The sequence below is a fragment of the Rhea americana genome, unplaced genomic scaffold, assembly GCF_003343005.1.
Source record: "Rhea americana isolate MKP2758 unplaced genomic scaffold, rheAme1 scaffold_408, whole genome shotgun sequence".
Classification (NCBI taxonomy): domain Eukaryota; kingdom Metazoa; phylum Chordata; class Aves; order Rheiformes; family Rheidae; genus Rhea; species Rhea americana.
This window is the reverse complement of record NW_028186544.1, coordinates 144,946-165,294: the sequence shown is the minus strand read 5'-3', so window position 1 is coordinate 165,294 and position 20,349 is coordinate 144,946. Positions and strand designations below refer to the sequence as shown.

At 44.6% G+C, this 20,349-nt stretch overlaps 1 protein-coding gene across 3 annotated transcripts in view; it reads right to left on the bottom strand.

The window, feature by feature from the left end:
• The window catches only part of PCBP3 (poly(rC) binding protein 3), a 93,693-nt gene that overhangs the window by 24,275 nt on the left and 49,069 nt on the right, over positions 1–20,349 (bottom strand). Inside the window, exons 4-11 of one of the 3 annotated variants that reach the window (XM_085314567.1) lie at positions 15,170–15,241; positions 14,109–14,132; positions 13,016–13,048; positions 12,128–12,244; positions 11,187–11,318; positions 10,685–10,813; positions 8,057–8,131; positions 3,673–3,714 (exon numbers count right to left, since the gene is read on the bottom strand). In XM_085314567.1, the coding sequence (XP_085170693.1) occupies positions 3,673–3,714; positions 8,057–8,131; positions 10,685–10,813; positions 11,187–11,318; positions 12,128–12,244; positions 13,016–13,048; positions 14,109–14,132; positions 15,170–15,241 (624 nt within the window). The remainder of the gene's footprint in view (positions 1–3,672; positions 3,715–8,056; positions 8,132–10,684; positions 10,814–11,186; positions 11,319–12,127; positions 12,245–13,015; positions 13,049–14,108; positions 14,133–15,169; positions 15,242–20,349) is intronic. The other 2 variants (XM_085314568.1, XM_085314569.1) reach the window with 2 other exon arrangements.

Genomic DNA, 20,349 nt, shown 5'->3' with positions numbered 1-20,349 from the left:
CTAAAGCATAAATATTGCCCCAGCACTATGTGTATCATAACATATTTCATTCCTRTTAAACAGAGGAGTATAATAACAAGGAAAACAAACACTCTAATGCCACTGATTGAAGAGCAAAATTGGAACAAAGAATATATTGTTTTACCTTGATTCACCCTCACTAAATATAGTCATATGAATTTATGTTTTGCCGTCTACAAAAAAAAAAAAAAAAAAAAAGGACAAACAAAAATATTTCTTACCAACAATCATACCAGCCTATCCAAAATAAATGTACTGGAGCCCCATGGAAAGACAAATTCTGTCCTCTATTAGAGTGGGTGAAATCACTGCTCCTAAGAACAAAATTTACTCTGCAGAGCAAATATAACTTCTAATCGTTTCCATTAACATTGTGGGAAACGTGTTTACGATATCAGACAGCTTTGCCTAGTTCTCAATTTTGCGAGAAGTAATCAAATGATTTAATACCCAGCTTGCCCATCAGAAAGGGAAATACCAAATCATGTCAGATTCTTTAAGTGTATAAGATTTATGGTGAGGTCTTCCCACCCAGACCATACAACTTACAATTATCTGGCATTTGCAGAGCGGCTTTTTGTGCTCCATTCTCACTGAAAATGCAGTGATCTTCAGAGATGTCAGTGGAAAGGGGCTTCTGCATTGGGACTCTGGATTTTTTCTCCTTATTCCAAAACATTTAGAAAATCCCAGTTTTTCTCAAGAGTTCCTCAGCATTTGTCAACCATCTCTCAGCAGCTGTGACAAATTACAGAAGCTGAGCAGCCATCTTCCTGACATCCAGGCACGGAAAACCTCCACTTTAATGCTGCTGGCAAGGAGTTGCTAGTGTTTTATTTCTTTACTGCTTTCCATTCTTTAAAATAATACACTAGTTTTCTATTTCCATCAATATTTTTATGCAAAGATAYGCTAGCATTCCTTTCCTACATGGTCCCCTCCAAAAGGTTCTCTGTCTCCACAGAATGGGAAAGGTTGGAAGGGACCTCTGGAGATCATCTAGTCCAACATCCCTACTCAAGCAAGGTCACCTAAAACATGTTAGACAATCGCATGCAGGTGGACTTTTGAATATCTCCAGAGAAGGAGACTCCACAACCTCTCTGGGCAACCTGTTCCAGGGCTYGGTCACTCTCACAGTGAAGAAATTCCTCCTCACATTCAGGCAGAACTTCCTGTGGTTCAATTTCTGCCCGTTGCCTCTTGTCCTCTCACATGGGACAAYTGAAAAGAGTTTGGCCCCRTCCCCTTGACACCCTCCCTTCAGGTACTTATACACATTGATAAGATCCCCCTCAGTCTTCTCTTCCCCAGGCTAAATAGGCCCAGCTCTCACAGCCGTTCCTCAKAGGGCAGATGCTCCAGACCTCTGATCAATTATTTCACAGCCCTACACCGGACTCTCTCCAGTAGCTCCATGTCTCTCTTGCACTGGAGAGCCCAGAAATGGATGCAAAACTTGAGATGAGGCCTCTCCAGGGCTGAGTAGAGGGGCAGGAACATCTCCCTYGACCTGCTGGCAACAGTCTTCCTAATGCAGCCCAGGAGACCATTGGCCTTCCTGGCCACAAGGGCACGTTGCTGCCTCATAGTCAATTTGTCATCCACCAGCACTCCCAGGTCCTTCTCTGCAGAGCTGCTTTCCAGCAGCTCAGCCTTCCGCCTATACTGGTGCCTAGGGTTACTCCTCCCTAACTGCAGGGCTCTGCACTTGTCCTTGTTGAACCTCATGAGGTTCCTCTCTGCCCAACTCTCAGCCTATCAAGGTCTCTTTGAATGGCAGAATAGCCCTCAGTTGCATCAACCACTCCTCTCTAACCTACCCTGTCATTCCTAAGGCACCCAACAAGCAGGAACCAAATCCAGCTCCACTTGAAGTGCGGATAGCATTTGCCTCCATATAAAGGAGTGCTAGATGCAGCAGAAACTGTGTCTGCGATGTCCCCTCCCAAGACAACAGACAGCCAAACCCAACAAGACAGCTGTCAAATGGAAGATGACTGATGTCCTGTTGGTGCTTTGCAGATGGGAGGCAGCGATGTGCCATCAGGAGCACAAGCAACAAGAAGTTCACTGGCCAAGGTCCTTCACCTCCTCTTAGGGAATTAACCAGTGCTGAGAATGGGCAGCACTACAAATGCCTACTAGCCCCCTCCTTCCTATCGACCACCCCTGTGAGGGGCCTGTCCTCATCCACCTCTAAGCATCCTGCAGCCTGGCCCAACGCCTGCAAATCACCCACTCAGTTGTTTTTTCCTTCTGAAGGTCATAGAAAGTGAATGTGTGCCTGCAATGCTCCCTGGGTTAGGAGAGTGGAAATGGCTGTGCTGGCAAAGGACTCGCTGTCAGGAAAGAATACGAGCTGCAGCACATTCCCCCAGGGTCTCTCCTGTCAGCCCCTGTGTTCAAGGGTGGCTGAATCACTGTGGGAAGGTCGCTGGAACGACCTTCCTGAGCGGCAGCATCTCCTCATTGATGCTGGAGCTTTTGGAGCCATCTTTCACCTTGCCTTAACACACTTTGTCTATGAGAGGAAGAGCTCCATCATTGCCCCTGCCCCATACTCCTTGCCCAGCACGGCATGGCATGGTCTGTCCTTTCTCTGTGTGCCAGCAATGCTATTCTCACACAAAAGCAGGAAGGGAGGAATGAGTGCTATGAATTTGCTGCTGACTGAGTGGCCCTGCTGCAGGTCACCCCTCTTTTGGGCTTTTGTCTGGTTCCTCCGGGGACACACAGACTGGTCAGCAAGGTGAGATCCAGCATGGATCAATACTGCAGATCAGTGCTGTACTCATCTCTATTTCCCTCCCTTTCTTCAGGGAGAAGCAGATAACGGCTTGCACAGCTTAAATGTCTGCATTTGAGTCACCCTGGAAAGGACCACAAAAAAGACATGTCCCCCCTACCTCAACTTCAATTATGAATTAATACATCTCTAAACCTCTCATTTCTCCCCCATCCCATCAACAAAAGTATGAGGCATCAGAAAGCACCAGGTCTGCCTTGGATACCACACACAAGACAGTGGCAGGAGAATTTCACCCTCCTCATCACAGAATAAGAAGTTGCACATCTTGAACAGCTGGACTGTAAAGCCACTCTCCAGTCTAAAGCAACAGTTAATCCAGAAAGAAGGGAAATAACTAAGCATCACTAGAGACTTGGATACCCATTTTGGCAGTAGGAAAAAGGACATGTTCAGTGAGATGCCAGCTTGTGAGAGACCAGCAGTACTCAGAAAGTGAAACAGCCTCCTTTGAGAAGACTAGAAGATATTCAGCACCTGAATAAGTCATTGAGTTATCAACACATTAGGAAGAGAGGATAAAATAGAAAGGAAAGTATTTTTTTTCCTTCTTTGCTTTTTTTGACTGCTTTGAGGCACAAAATGCATAGAATATGGTTTGTGTGATAACAAAGGGATAGCACTGAACAATGCAAATAATTTAGCATCAGGCCAAGTCCTCAGAACTAATAAAGTTTAGCACTAATAGGTTAAAAGGCTATTCAAGGTATTACAAATACTACACACGGCCAGTTACTTTGAAAATATGCTATTAATATTATTTTCTAATATTAATATTATATTAATAACAGTAGCATGCAGGTGACATAAAAGGGTATAAGAAAAATAAGGGTAAAACTCACATCCGGGTGTGGAATAGCGTATTGTCCCTGAATTGTATAGGCCTGCAAAAGAAAAACATATGTTATTAGAGCTAGCAGAACTATATGACTAAGCCCTGCGTCTCCGCTGGGACTATCATCCCTGTGCTTTGCTCCTTTGCTATCTAACATGGGGGAAAGCTGTTAATGCACAAACAAAACAGACGACCATGTTCCCACCTTGCTCTGCCCGGGACCCTGTGTTGTCACTGCCATCTGCACCAGCACTTCAAGTTGTCTGGTGAAAAGTAGGCAGCTTCTCATCTCAGAGTCTGCTCTGCGACAAGTGAAAACAGAGCTTGGAATTTCAGCAATTCACAAAGCACTTTATGGGAAACGGGCATTGCGACACCAAAAAGAACCTGCCTAAAAGCCAGACTTCACAGCAAAAATCCCTGTCCTGGGAAGTGACTGGACCACACACCTTTCAGCCCCCTGCCTGCAGGCATGTCTACTGAATGAATATATTTTTTAAAATATCTGTTGCCATCACCAGCTGTCAATGATGAAGGCTGAATTTTGACACTGAAGGGGATGAAGGCAATACTTTCCCCTGGACAGCAAACAGATGCTCTGCATACCTCCCTGGCTATCCCAGGTGAAGATGCCCCTTCCATGCTGCAGTGAATGCCAGTAAAATTCACTGAGATAGCAAGTCCCTGGATAACTTCCACTACAGCAATGGAGAAGTTTTTCTCTGATCAAATCAAGAGTATGTTGAGCTACCCAGCCATGTATCCTGAAGGGCTTGAGCTCAGTTTGGCTTTTTCAAAAGAAGAAAACAGCTATTTAAAACTCCCCAAACTGCATGCAGTACAACGATAAGGTTGTCACTGTGCTTTCCTGTGCTGAAGGTATTCATCAAATCAGAATTAGCAGGCCAATCTCTGCTGCATGATTACATCACCATTGCCCTTCACATATAAATTTGATCTCAGCATCACAGAAAATAAGGCAGCAATGGCAATTCTCTCCATATTTTGTGTAAGGTGCATTGCTGTTAACACTCTTTAAATCTACACATATAATCCAATACTCTTTTAGGGAAAAATACATTCCCAGACTGTCTGCACTGTAATGCATTTCATCATTTACAATATCTGTATCCATGCAGATGATTGTTGGCAGTTTGATTGTTATTTTTACCATCATTTGTAGCAATCCTTTCACTTCTGTAAATACCCTGAAAACAAGCACTGTTGTAGGTAAAGAGCCAGATGCTAGACAGCCCAGTATTTTGGATTTTACCAGCTAACAAAACAAATCTTGCTAGTTGAGACATTATTCAGATGATTCAAAAAGAAATGGTATAGAAGATGGATAACACTTTATAAAAGGGAGAGTAAAGACAGCAAAGAATTAGAGAAGAAAATCTCCCAACTACCTGGAAACTGCAACATCATTTGGAAACAATGAAGTGTTTAGTGTAAAGAATACCCCCTGAAAGCCTGGAGAAGGAAAGAGGCAAACCTGCATGTACAGAAATGGCAGTCATGCTGCCTGCCAGCACCCATGACAGAGGGTGCTCTAAAAAGTTCAGTTTTTCCTGGCAGTTTAATTTTGTCTTTGGTTGTTGGGGCAGACTATGTTTTGCTCACTGTTTCCTACGCCTGGCTGCCACTAAGCAGAGGTGGCRTTTAGAAAGGCTATAAAACCACACTGTATGTTTAGGGGCATGTGTGCATCATTCTGCAGAGGTGGTAGCAATTGTACAGCAACAGAGAGCACCACAGCAAGCATAACACCAGTGATAACATCTCAGATTAACACCCAGCCTCCTCAGGGTGCTCTGTTGATTAAAATGTTAGCCAAAACTCTGTAATTACAAAATATTAATTAAAGACAGAAAGGTGTYTTGGACAGATGCAACAGAAACTCCAGCAGCACTAATCTGTAGCACAGACATGGCCCCTACGCTGCCTGGGTCTCACTTGCTGCAAACGCTAACATTTTAAATAGGAACCTCAGCCTGTATAGCTGAGCTATTTGRAGGTTGCCATCAGCCACTACATCCCTCTAGCTGACTTATGTGCAGCTCCCTGACTTCCTGCAGGTTTAACTCACTCCATCATCCCCTGAAAAAGTCTCCCTGAAGCTACCAACACAGCTATCCAAAGGGAAGTGCTGTTCAGAGGCCCCAGGGCTCCCTGGCACAAGGCCTGGATGCTGATGACTGAGAAACATGCCATGCACCAAAGAGCTACTGGGAATTCAAATTCAAAGACATAAGGAGATGCAAAAACCTTGCAGCATAGCCTATGTATAATGTGGCATCCTCTCTGTGGGGCGGGAAAACCGGTCCACTCCATGTCACCCCTTAGACCCAAAGGACTCAACAATGCTGACTGAAAGGACAATGGAAGAGCTCTTATTTCTGGAAGGTCATATATTCCTGTGGTGTCACTTCTGTGCAATACACCAGTCATTTAACAGTAGGAGAAAAATTATATCCATCTTACTCTCCCTTTTGAGAAGATACAGTTCATCAAACAGTTGGACTCAAAGCTCTTTTTCAGGATGGCTGCTCAGACCAAATGGCACACTCATCCCAATTCTAGTGGCTGGTAATGACTAAGAGATGCTAATTCAGCACTCTGCTAGAAATAGCCTGTGCTTTGGTCATGTGTTTCTATAAGTAGCTTGCCCTTCTGCTAWTTATTATGGTTTGGGAGAAACAAAATAACTCATAGTGTTACTGCGGAAGGCATTAGTTGGAGGCACAGCTAATGAAAGGGAAAATGCTGGCTGCCGATGCCTGTGTTCAGAGAGTTCTTGGGTTTGGAGGAGAGGGAGCAATTTAGAGGCTTCTCAATCCAGACAGAGACAACYGGGGTCAGATCCACCAGCAGCTCAGGACTTGACTTGAAGTCAATGAACATGCTGGCACTTGTTTTTCATGACTGTGTCTCTCTAGTTGGTCTCCAGTTGTCTCCCAGATCTGGCTCTACATGTCTGTTGGAGCACCTGTGAAAGTACACATCTGATTAGATACACAGGTGCTACAGCACTTGGAGCTTCTTGGACACAGATTTGATTACAAGGAGATGCAATTGGATTAGATGGAAAAAAAGAATGATTAAAGTTCTCTTTTTAAAAGCTGCCATCTGTTTATGTGTACTTGTTTCACAAATCAGCCACCTCAAATCTGGTTTATACTTTTCTCTCATTAAAGGAGTGCAATTTTAGGGTATTGACCTCAGGACCTCTCTCTCTCAGGCCTCTCTCAGACCTGGGGTGGCCATCCARGTTCAGAAGGCATTCCTGGCTTGCATTAGGGGAGATCACAGTGACACAGGTGAGGTCACAGGCTAACCTGACGTTGCTTTTTAGCTAAACACTTTAAACTCATTCCTGATGCATATCTTAAGCAAATGACATATTAATCATACCAACTGAAAGGAGTGTTATCAACCCGGAACACATGCCATGTGCAAACGTCCAGCCTACATTGCATGCATGTGCCATGGAAGCTGATGGTTATTCTGTACACAGAAACATGTTCTCACTTCCCSAAAATTATTAGAAATAGTGCATCATAACTGCAAACCTTGCTTTTAATCAGGTTTACCCACTGCATAATGCCACTGAAGGCAACGTAATGCAGGCTATCTCACAGATACAAATGAGGTCAATCTTTGCAGCAGAGGTTAGCCTGAAAATGGTTGTTAGAGTTCCCTAGGAAGCATCACTGAGCTGSGCTGAGCACCACTGACAGGGAACGACCCTTTCATGGACACTGCCAGGAAAAAAGGCATTCAGCCATTCAGCCTGGAAGGGCTGGGAGGAGCCCTTCATATCTCTGTTCAATTACAACTATGCAAAGGAGAGATGCCAGAAAATAAAAAAAAAAAATTGACAGCCACTGTGAGAGCATGTTCATGGCCTCTCCTTGTATGAGGATTTTTTTTTCACAGCAAGTACTGAATTTGCGTATGATAAAGCAAAACATAAGACAAAGAAAAATTTATAACGAGTACTCACAGGGCTGTGAAATACTTAGACCACATAAAGTTATCTGAAACAACAGGTTTTCCCAAGCCACACTAAAACCTGTGTGCTATCTCCAGCCATTTTCTACAAGGCATACAAATGCACGCGTGCACAGCGAAGCTGACACCTCTTTCCCCAGGCCAGCCCTTTTCTTACTCTCCACCAACAAGCAGAGGAGCTAAGCTGGGTGTCTGGGGTTGCAAACTCCCAGTGGTTCTGCAAAGAGCTTTCAGTCCATCTGTCATGGCACGAAATGGATGGGATGATACCATGCAAGTCAGAAGGCAAGAAACCTGAGTGCACTAACGGGCAGCGGCTGGTGCTGCAGTAAAAGGCTGAGGTTGGCAGTGGAGGCTGCAAGCGGGTCGGCTCTTACCTGACCACCTGCAAAAATGACAGGGGTGGAGGCGGGCTTTGGGCGGTAGGGAATGGTGGCACCTTTTGGTGGGGACTAGGAAAAGGGACAAGGAGAGGGAGAGAGAACATTAGAACAGCTTTCCTGAAACAGCGGCAAAAAGAGCGTTAGAAAGCACCCGACGGAGCACAGGCCACCACACGCGAGCAACACCCACACCAGGTGAACAGTGTTTCTAGACAGGAGGACACATGGGAAAATGACATTTAGTGAAGAAAAGAACATCCTTGGATATGAGAATTCCTTTGCCAACACATGGCACCCCAAAATATTTCGTTGACTTCAGCTGCTTCCCTCGCCTTTTCTCTCTGTAAACTGATGCTCATAGTCTAAACTTGAGACTGCCTCAAAATTCCATGTAGAGATCCCCAAGGTGCTGGAAAAGCTTTGTTCTTACTGCTTGGTTTGGTTTCTGACTATCCAAGCTGGCACATGCCTTCATGTGTAATGAACACTGCAAAGGGCTGTCACCACAGCCAAGACCCCCTGTGCCCGATGGGTGCCAGTTCAAGCAGTAACAATTGCTTTGGCTGGAGTGCCAAGGTCTAGAGGGTGCTCCATTCACTAGGGAAAGCACGTAATTTGTGTTCTGCAAGAAGCTGGAAACAATCCTCAGATGGTAGCAACTACATTTCTAGAGATCATATTCTAATACTGCACATTGGAAACTCCTTATTTAACTCAGCAGACAGATAACAACAGCTCAGGCACTGAGCTGTACATATTCACACCTTTTTCTCCTCTGGCAAAGTGCCTTGGGGCAACACCACTCTTGTTTGCCAGGACATTTTCCTCTTTGGTGCTATAGCCTGATCTGCCTGTGGATAAGTCACAGCAGAAGTTGTAGTCCACGTGTCAGCATCTGCATGATGTATTACATCTTCTCACCAAAGAGAAGATCCCTGTGTCTGTTTTCTCTTAAATGGGAGATTTCAGAGCAAATCCTTCTGAATCTAACCATCAGTGAAACAGCTCAATTATTACTAATTTATAATAGTGGGTAGTATAAATTATGTTTGTATTATTTTATGGAAAATTCTTTATTCTTCTATACATTCTTCTACACGTCATCATGTTCAAATATTGATATGAAGTATTAGTCTGTAGGAAAGCTGTATGACCAAAGCATAGCATGTATAATCACAAATCTGTTTTTCCTTTCATTGTATTACAAATCTTAGAGGTGATGAGCGAGAAATTTTCTGGTAAGATAATTTATGACACAGGCATTATAAGGAGTATCTCTGTGAACTGTTAAAGTCAAGAGACTCTCCAGATTTCAGACTGCAAGAAAATTCATGGATTTTATTTTTCTTTCCTATTGCTGAGCAGTACAGAGAACCAGCAACTCCTGTTTTGGTCAGTGAGACTGCAAGCATTCCCTTGGGCAGGTCTAAAGTTCTGCCCATTTCTGCTGTGGTCCATAGCATTATCTGGATTCACACCGGTACCTAAACGACACAACTAAAATTGCACTTCTTAAGCAGTAGAGTGTATTAGTGTAGAAGTTCTGGTAGTATTACCAGAACTGGTTGATAACAATGTAAACAGCAATTCCTTCTTGGTCAGGCACTGTTAATTAGAAGTTGTTTGAGTTTGGATTTGTTTCATTTCCATGAAGCCTTGGATGTCTCATTCGAAGCTCTTGCAGCAGTAAATGTGCGCCTACTTGCCATGAAAGGGCCAGTGATGAATGGGCTGGGATGCACAGCAAAGCAAATGGGCTTGCTGTCCATCCACTTTTGGGCAGCAGTGGGAGGGGTGGCTRTCACTGTCCCATGTAGTTTCTTCTTTGACTTTCTCTCCTCCAAGGCAACAAACACGTATTTGGGGCACATGGCTGGAGTTGTTCCTGGCCATAAGTCATTGATACAGCAGCATGTCTATATTGCAGAGATCTTCAAGCTCTGCCCATCAGCATTTCTCCCAGAAAACAGCACCCTGGATATGCATCCATGAACTCCATCCATGTGCCTACAGGCCCTGCTTTCCACCAGCCTTTCTGAACATATTTTCCTGCTCTGCCCTCACTGGATCCCATGCCCAGGTCTTCTTTTCGTGCCCTCAGCTCTCCTCCTTCTGCACTCTCCGCACCACAGCTATTCTCCCAGCTCCCTTGAGCACAGAGGATGTGCTGGCCTCCTCCCAAAGTTAGCCCTAGCCTTGTGGGGCACCAGGAGCCCTGCTTAGAGGAAGCCAACACCCTAGGGTTTTACAGAACTTGTTGCAATCTCTATCTTCTTCCTACAGCATCCTCCATGGTGCTGTGACCACTAAGCTAAGGTTGTCAGAGCCTGTGTAGCCTCCTCTGAGGCCCCTCACTCCTGAAGCCAACCCAGCACTATGACACAAACAATCTCCTTTTGGGCACCCTACCAGACAGATTTCCAGCTCAGGACTCTAGAAATAATATACGAACACAGCAAGGGAAACACAGGGTGGGTTTTAAAATAAATGTACCAGGAAATGAGAGTGGTCCGATAACAAGTGGTGAACAATAACAGAGACACGCTCCACATCTTTCAGTGCTGTTGTGGTGGCAGGTGATTTTTTTCCTATATACTTTACCCCCTTTGTTACAGACTGTACCTCCAGCATCACCACACAGATCTGTTTGACACACTGGATAATTGCGTCGGGTGTCCCCGAGATTGTCACCGCCCGCTCTGTGGAGTTGGGCAGCATGTCCCCCGCCACTTGAACCTGAGCACCTGTGGACTGGAGACAGAAAGAGAGAGAAGGAGAAATCCCAAACCTGAACCAAGGCAGCTGCAAGAATGGAAATGCTCAACAGTCCCTCTCCTTGCAGGCAGCTTCAGCACTTCGCATCTCCAGCAAGCTGCAGGTGCCCTGTGCTAGGTCAGACACAGCAGCCTGCCAGCACACACAGGAGCCCAACTGCTTATGTGCTAGGCACCTGAGGAGTGAAAACTGTGTCCTTCCCTCCTATGTCAGCAGGACTGTCCTAGGAAGCAATGTGGCTCATGATGCTGGCTGCCTGACAATCCCCCTTTCTAGGGCTCACCCTTGGTTGCAGATCATATCTAAGGAACCATGATTACATGCAACAGGTAAAACATATCTGATTTACCTCCCTGATTTCCTTGATCTTGGAGCCTCCTTTACCAATCAGGGAGCCACACTGGCTAGCTGGCACGACCAGTCTCAGCGTTACCGGAGGTTTACTGGTAGCGGTGCTGTTGCTCATTGAGTTGGTTATGTCCTGGAGAAAGAAGAACACAACAAATCAGTCCTTCTTATGTGACCACATGCCAGTAAAGAGGTGTCTCCAAACTTTGGCTGCTTTCTGTCCATAGCTGCTTGGCTGCTTTCTGTCCATAGCTGTTCTAGATGCTCATGTAGATACTCTACAGACAGCATTGCCTCATCTGGTGCTTCTGGTTAGTGGCAAGTTGGTGGGTTAACTCAAGGAGGAGGGGGTAAACAGAATTTCTGTCATTGCAACAGTGTCACTTGAGCCCTCTCTCCCCTGGCATATTCCTACTAAAATTTCTTGATTCACAAGCATTATACAATAATGCTGCAGCACATCTCTGGCTTTTTCACAAGAAATTATAATTCTAAAGGGCTGCAAGAAGCAGTTAAAGTGCATCTATAGCGATTTTGAAGCATTTCCCCTTGTGCAAATATGTTACAGCCAGGAAACAGCCAGCCATCACTGTGCTGATGAACTAAGTTATTTTGATCCTACAAATGYTTAGGACATGTGATTTTCCTCTTTCTGGATTGCCTGAAATTAACTGCAAGATCTCTGGGACAGTGTCCTGAAGCTCAGATCTTGCTTAGCCAAAGATACCTGGACCAAGTAAAAGGTTTTGCACTGAGGTTTGCRAGACTGTAACCTAGTCCAGCCAGGCACAGATGGGCTGGAAGTAACCAGGAGTGTCTGCACGACCAACCACTGCAGCAGACACACTTTATCTCTGCTAGCCCAGTGGGCCATCTCAGCTGGACATAGACCTTTGCTCCTTCTCTTCTGCTCTTGCAGGGGAGAGTGGTCACATTTCTCACCTCCTCAAATTTGTAAGCGATCATGGCAAAAGCCTTGAAGATGGCATCAGTGGGGCCTGTGATGGTCACAATTCGCTCTGGACAGTTCCCCTCTGAGATGTTGATTCTTGCTCCACTCTAGAAAAAAAAGGGCAGCCCTGAAACATTCACAGCCAAGCAACCACCAGGGATGTGCAGTCTTTTCATTGGGTCTGATCCTGCCCAGGCCTGAGAAGGCTTAGTGCACAAAAGCAGAAGCTCAGAGAGCTCCAGGAGGCCTGGGAGTTGGTTGCTCCCTTGGTCTGTGGGCATCACCAGTGCCAGTCTCACAATATCCTGTCTAACCTCAAAAACTCCCAGCAATTTAGATCACACACCTGCCCCAAAGGTATATTCCAGTCCTTCCTTATCCCAGCCTTCAGAAAGGACTGACAAATATCTGCTCTGGATCTCTCTTCCTGCAAGGTAAAACTACAAAGTCAAAACAAGATTGGTTCATGGGAACACTGCTTTTAAGAAGAGCATTTCCCGCTGGTATGATAACCCTTCAGTATCTAAAGATACAACAGTCTTACATGAACTCACACATCTTGCAAGTAAGTTCATTTTACTGTTTCATTAATAWCAAGCTCTTGGCTCTGTAAAAATCCTATTAAATGTAGTAGAAGTTTGCTAGAGTATGGAGAACAGGAAAATGGATAAAATAGCTCTGGGGACAGCTGAGATTTTATTGCTGTGTAGCCAGGTTTCTTTTCCTTACATTAAGACTGAAACTATGAGTACTACACATTCTTTTATGGGGCAAATAATTGTCCACACTGCCACTCCCCCAGACAGGACAGCCCAGCTGGTCTTTCCAACACCTCTCTGCTTGTCTTATAAATTGTTTTACAAGTCAAGGTTGCTCACCTCCTCACGCATCTTTTTCACGGTCTCTCCTTTCTGAAATAAGAGACAGAAACACATACCACTGTAAAAAGTCAAGTTTAACCTTCAAAGCAACCCTTCTGAACATGTTCAAATCTTCCTCTCAGGCAGTTCACAACCAAACATTTGGGCAGCTCTCTGATGCCTGGCCCTCCATTCCCATGTGATGCATTTTCTAGGTAGGCTGAAGAGCTGACAGTACAAACCCATCCCTTTATGATCTGCTCCCATATCTTTAAGATACTACAGAGGCAAAATATCTACCAATATAGCTTCAATCTTCCTTTCTAAATTTCCTACTAGGAGAAAGACAGCACAGAAAAACCTCAGAAATCTGCCAAATGTTCAGAAAAGCTGATGTGTCAAAGTGCTTGGAAGGGCTGTTTTTCATCTAGTATCTGGAGTGATCTAGTATCTTTATATCCAGATATAAAGTGGGTAAAACTATGAATCTTTCCAGATCCGACAAACTAGAGGAAAAATTATGCACAAGCATAAAAAAGAAGGTGTTCTTGCAGCAAATCTTTGCCACCATGAACCTGCTTTTTAAAAACATTAGGAAATCAGTCCTATATAGTAAGGATTTTTCAAAATACCTCAGGAAGTATCAATGGCACCAGGGAACAGAGCCTCCCATTAAGCTTTCTGCACAAGCTATATGCTGTTTGGTGGTATTTAGAGGCAAGGGCCATGGGGTTTAAACTGTTTCCCATAACATTTCTTAATCTTTCTTAAGAAAGATTGCCCTTTACATATCAGGGCAAAATGATCATAAACATCTGCCTTAGCAGCCACAGTGAAGCAACTAAAAATGGCACGAGGTAAGGGTTGTGGTTTTGGTTTTTGTTTGTTGGTTTTTTGGGGGGTGGAGAAGTGGGGAAGGGTACTCTTTGATCTCTGTTGGTCTCCTAACATTTCCATCATGGAAACACAGTGATAAGCTCATACACAGAGAACATTTGAAGGGACATCTCAGAAAAACAGAAAAAGGTAATTAGCATCTATCAGAACACAGGTAGTAAACAGTGCAGGCAATTCAAGGAGCATCTAAATACATATTTAAAGACATCATTACCTTTCCAATGATGCTCCCGACTTCCTAGAAAAAAAAAAGCCAGACACAAAGGAAATGACATTACAAGATGTGAAGATAATCCAGTCAAATCTCATTATAGAATAGAGACCTGGTGCACACACTAAGTCACACTCGAATGCACTGTCCCTAGCTAAAGGACAGTGAGAGAACAGACAGGGAAGTATCTAAGAAGGTCCATGAGCACTATGCTGTGGAGACTATCAACACAGCTGCAGTTCCCGTGGCAAATGCAAGAAAAGTGCATGCTGCAACAGTGGCTGAAAAGGGAGAGAGTGATGCAGCCTTCTACAGAGGCCTCGCTGAGGGTCTATCTTTGTCCCCATCTCCCCAGTTCTTGCTTTGCAGAGGAGAAAAGAACCCAAAATACTGACTTGGGATAGTTCCCCTCCACATGGGATTGTAGAAAAACACCACCTGAAGCAGGAGTCCAGTGTTGAGATCTCAAGGCAAGCATGTCCAACCAGCCCCATCCCAGATGAGCTCTACAGGGGTGTCCTCAATGAAGGTATCTCCTTGTCCTGTCTAGGCAGTAGGACTCTATGGCTGGGGCTGCTGTGGTGCCTGCCTGGATAGGCACTGGAATCTTTGCAGGTACGTGAGGCTGTGGGGATGCAAAGCCATTTGAGCAGTCCAAGTGACTTGCTAAGAGGCCACACAGGCAGAGGGAACAGTAATTCAACAGCATCTTGCATACACAGGCTGCCCCAGTGCCTCCTCAGGCCCACAGCAGCCCACAATATGGTAAGGAAGCAGTTGGAATGGGGTTGGGCAAAGCTCAGACACCTGGGAGAGAGGGCAAAAAGCCAAGGCCAGCACGGCCCAACCCTTCTACACATGGAAATAGCTCCTTAAATCTGCTTCTCTGCTAACAGTCACAGCATGGGGCTTCAGAGATGCCAAACAGGCTGGCAGGACCTGGGCACAGCCAAACTGAAGACAAGAGAGGAAGCTACCTCCCTGAATTCTGCAAGGAGAACATCCTTCCCAAGGAGGCCTGTGGCAGGTGAAATGCAGGCACCTACATGCCAGACCCCTGTTACCTTGCCGTGCATCAGCAGCCGGATGGTGAGGGTAACGTTCAGGCCGCCTTCAGAGACCTTCGATTCCATTTCCTAACGAGGGATGGGAGACGTGCGTTAGCTGGGAGGGGAGCCCCGGCGCAGAATGACACAGCACCAGAACAGTATCACCTGCGAGGACAAAAAGGGAGAATGGCTCAGAACCACCTATACAAACGCTCCTCTTGGTCCCTCTTTTTGGCTTTTTCTCACCTTTCTCTGCTGACCCAGACACGAAAATATTGACCCCAGTGGAAAAATAACAACCTTTTCTCCTTTTCTGTCCCTTTTACTACAGCAGGGAGGTGAGATGAGCACATTAGTTTTTTTCTCAAAACAGTTTTCTTCATGCAGGATGAACCCTGCAGAGTAGCAGCAGGTACATGAAAGCAATAGCGGGAGGAGTTGCAGGGGAGATGTTACAGCCTGAGAGCATTCATTGGTGCAAATCAGGCTGGCCTTTTACTGCAGAGATCATGCTAGGTGCAAATCCAGAAACACTGTGGAATGCCAACTGCCACAGTTTGTCTCCAGCTTTAAGTAAAAGCCAAAGCAGAAACAAAAGATTCAAGCATCTGAAATGAAATAGCCACAGCGCTAGCTCAAGCCCATTTGAGCTTAAAAGAAATTGTGTTCCAGCTGAGGGCATGGAAGCAAGAGCAGGAAGTCAGGGAAGCAGTTGATCAAAGACTGGCTGCTGAATTACGACTTTTAAAGACCCAGAACACACATCCAGCAAAACCAAACTCATAATTTCAAGTGTGAATGGCGCTCAAAAAATCTGGACTGGTTAGAGAAKCTGATACTTCAGTAACAGGGAAACATATACCAGGCCCAAAGAGCAAGAAGCAGGTAGGACCAAACTGGTGTCCTGATTACTACATTCCTGTGTTTCCTCTAGATTTTTAAGTTGGGCACAGCTTGGGCACTGTGTCTGAGGAATAGATGCCACTTCCACCCATACATGTTCTGCATGCTATTTAATGAAATATCTTAACTTTTTCCAAGTGTTGTTCTTTCCATTCCCTTGCTTTCCTTCTCYGACCACTATATGGAAAAATATCATTGCTATTTTAGAGGCAAGAGAAAAATCATAGTAAAGCAACTTTCTTCCCTAACACCTTAACACCTGAGCAGGGACCACATAYATGAAATGTCCCTGCAGCCTACTATATGAGGATACTGTGCATGTGGTCCTGTCTCAAAGAAAGRTGTCACAATCCTCCTGTGTGCAATCCCCTGAGATTTGCAGTATTCTGTTCCATGTTACTTAATCCCTCAGTTTATTACTGATGGAAGGTTTTTCGTCACAGTTATGTGATGGCATCTGGCCTTTTCCTTTGCTCAAACAGGGACTTATGGGGCAAAAACAACAACAAAAACAAACAAACAAACAAAACAAAAACCTCAGAAGAGCTGCTTTGGGAGCTAAACCAGCGCTCAAGTATTACTTTAATGCAAAGAGGCATATGGGATGTATAAAATAGTCAACAATACATAAAGCATGGCTGGAAGGCAGGGTTGATATAAAGCTTCCTCTTCCAATAGATTTTTATAAAAACCCAAAAGTGGATAAAAAATATGTGGTTAGCAGGGAGATGATATTCCCATTGAACTAACAGGAGATCAATTAATTGGTAAAGAGGCCACTTGTAACCTACTTCTAAAAGCCAGTCTTGAGGCCTTTGACTTTTTTTCATTTATAGCATCCTCACAAGAAAAATAAGAAATGGAATGTGCTGAAGATATCAAGCTAAGATACTGGTAAGATATTATTAAGAGTGGAGAGAAGGAGAATATCACAGAGGAAGAAGCAGATGACCTTGGAGACCAGAGTAATGGAAATGGGATGAAATGCCATAGTACAAAATGCGAGATCAGGAATTTTCTGTTTCAAGATCGAGTTCATTGCAGGCAAACAATAAAGGTAAATACATAACTGATTTTATTAGTCAATCCCAGGCTGACTCCCATGTATGGGAGGCAACCAGAAAAAGGACAAATGCAGTGGGAAAGGCAGAAATTTCAGGGCTGATTCACGAAGATCTGCACTGCCATTTGCTGTAGGTGAAGCTGACATGATATGCCAAGAGATAGTGCCTGTACCAAAGAAATACTCCCTGTGAAGCAAAGCTCTGCCCCATGTCCCAGTGCAGCATGGCCCTTCCACAGGGATGTCTTATACAAGGATCAGTTTAGCTCTGCCACAAGGGAAGACACAGCAGCATAACTCCACTACAGCTACCCAGAAGCCCAATGCACATCAATACAGATGCATAACATCCTTTCACAGCTGGTACACATCTGACTGATAACACAAACAGAAGAAGGTAGAGGCTGTCCACAAATAAGGCATATCCTCAGGTAGAGACTGTCCTGTCTTCCAGAGGCAGTGATTGCAAGGCCATCCTGCCACATACACTGTGCCTAGGGCTTCCCTGTGCAAGTTGCCTGATGACCATGGCCTAGGCAGCAATGACTCGGGCTGTCAGCCCAACAGCTAGGGGTAGACAGGCAGGTAAGAGCGGAATCCAGGAACAATTTGGATTTTGCCACTGGGGCAAAGGACTCCAAAACTCAGCTTGTTGGCAGAGCTGCTATAAAAACAAAGACATCCTCCTGCAGCACCAAGACAGCCACGGTACTTCTCCCTTTGCTCAGCACAAGAGCTAGCAGGCCCAAATAGACGGGTTACAGCTCGCCTTCTAAGAACTGGCCAGATTTGCTGTTTCGCTTTCACCAAATGTAGTGTAGCATAATCACTTACTGCTGCAATTTCTATCATGCCTTGCTCTGTATCCCTCACATGATGAGCTCTGAATCAGGCCGTTATGTAAATGTTTCCGATTGATTGAAAAAGTGGGTCATGTGTTAGCCAAATGCTCCTGGCTTTAAGATTTATCAGCATTATTAAATTAAACACGCTTCATGCTTCAGTGAATAGGAAAGCTACATTGGCCTTTTCTTAATCAGACTGATGAAAGGTATGTCTTTTATATAGGAGTTCATAAACTCAATGAAAATGATGGGAACAATAGGGTAGAGGCATTTACTCTATATACATGCCTTTCCCCACATAGTTAATTCTTCATGGACAAAGAATAGTTCTCTCCAAAACACCATTTTAAGCATTTCAGAGCATTTCCTGCCTGAAAAGAGACCCATCTAAGGTTCTTCCTCTTCACAGGACCATCATATTCTGCTTATTTCAAAGAAGCTTTGAAATTGCTTCTTTGTCTTTCTACTTGAAAGCCCTGAAGATACCATTATGTCCAGTCCAATGGATAAAATAGATAGGATGCCCAATTCCATCCCAGTGCGAAGCAGGTACAGCTCCACTGAAGTCAAACATGCTGCATCAGGAGACAGAAAATCAAAGTTTGGCCATGAGATGGAAGAAGCAGTATAGCCAAGCAAGGCTCTACCAAGTGCAATGACTGGATAAACACATACTGACGACCAGAGCAACATCTTCCCAAGTATTGCCGTCTTGGAGAGCAGCCTTTATTGGTCTTTGGAAAAGGTTTCCATTGCAGCAAGGGAGGCTCTGCAGGGTACTCGCAGAGAATATGGTACTTGACACAACACTGATCTGCCCAAAAAGAACTGGGGAACATTTTACAAGTAGCAACTAGCAACTAAACAAAAAAAAAAAAAAAAAAAAAAAAAAAGGCCTTTTAACTCCAGTTGTCTTTTGGAAGAATTCTCAGAGGTTTCACCAATATTCAGAATAATCCCATTCTTTCTTTCCCTCAGCATTGAGATTAAAAAATATTATATTAAACTCTGGAAATTTTTCTTAATCTTTCAGGAATTTCCTGCATCTGAAATCTGAAACRGCTGTTTAATCACAACTGACACAACAGAGGAAGGAAAAGAAGAGAGAAAATGGAAAAATGAAAACAATGGAAGGACTGTCCCACAAACACATTGCTTTTTCTCCATATTAGTTTTTTGTGGGCTAGATYGATTGGTTAAATTAATGCTGTTTTAGGTTTGCTAATGTCTCAAATACCAAAATGCTCCTGAAGATCAAGTAAAACCTTATTATTAAAAGAATGCTGAAAATTATGTATTCAATTAAAGACTATCACTATTTTCACAGTTATTTCCCATACTGACCACTCCTGGGAGAAGCGTGTGAAGCAGAAGAGAGGAAAGGGAAACTGAGCTCTGGGCTGGATTATATTATCCAGTGGGGCTTCCATATGAGAGCTCAATAGACAGCTATTAGGATCCTGCACCCCACAGCCCCCATCAAATGGTGGGCAACAAGCAGCATTTTGTGCAGCAGGTTCAGCTGAGCCCCAGCAGACCATGGACCTGGGTTCACTGCCTGGCTCTGTGGTTGCTGGCGGTGTTGAGTGCATGCATTCACGTCATGTCAGAGTGCAGATAAGTCACCTCAAAAGGAAGACTAGCTCCTGTCACTACTGCAGCTGAGCTTGTGACACATTTGCCTGGGAAATACCTTGCTGGAACAACATCCAAATGCCTACACAGCTATACAGTAGTTCAGAGTACTTTGCTTTTCACTAAAATGCCATTTCATTTCCCTCCAGTCGTGGGGGAAATTTTGAAAAAAAATCTCAAATGGCTCCTTTCCCACTTAAATGCTTTATTTCTTTGTYGCAAATGTTTTGCCTAAGTTCAAAGACAGCACTGTGTGAGCAGGAGGTTGGACTAGAGACCTCAAGAGGTTCCTGCCCACTTGAATTAGCCCATGATTCCCAATTCTTCACAGAATGAATTTTAACTCTTTCTCCTCCTAGAAAGTTGAGAAAAAAGGCTCTTCCTGGCTGTCCTGCAGTCTGTGCTTCTCTATCCCTGAAGTCATGCTGTGCCATGGGTACAGGTGCCTTCCCCATCCTCTGCCTCCTGTGAAAGCAGACAAACCTCATATCAAGCAGAAACACCCCCACCGCCCGCCTTTGCCATGCCAGCCCTCTTCCTCTCTAGTGCATCCACTTCTACTCCCTAGGCATGCTAGTCATGCATGAGTGAGTCCTGTGGCACAGCTATAACAAATGTTGCATGCACTACCTCTATAAATGTTCAGTGGAGACCCAAGGCATCTGCTACAAATACCAGTGGGCACATCTGGGATCAGCTCCCCAGTGATAACTGTCTCCTCTCCTGGGACACAGAAACATTGGCATGCA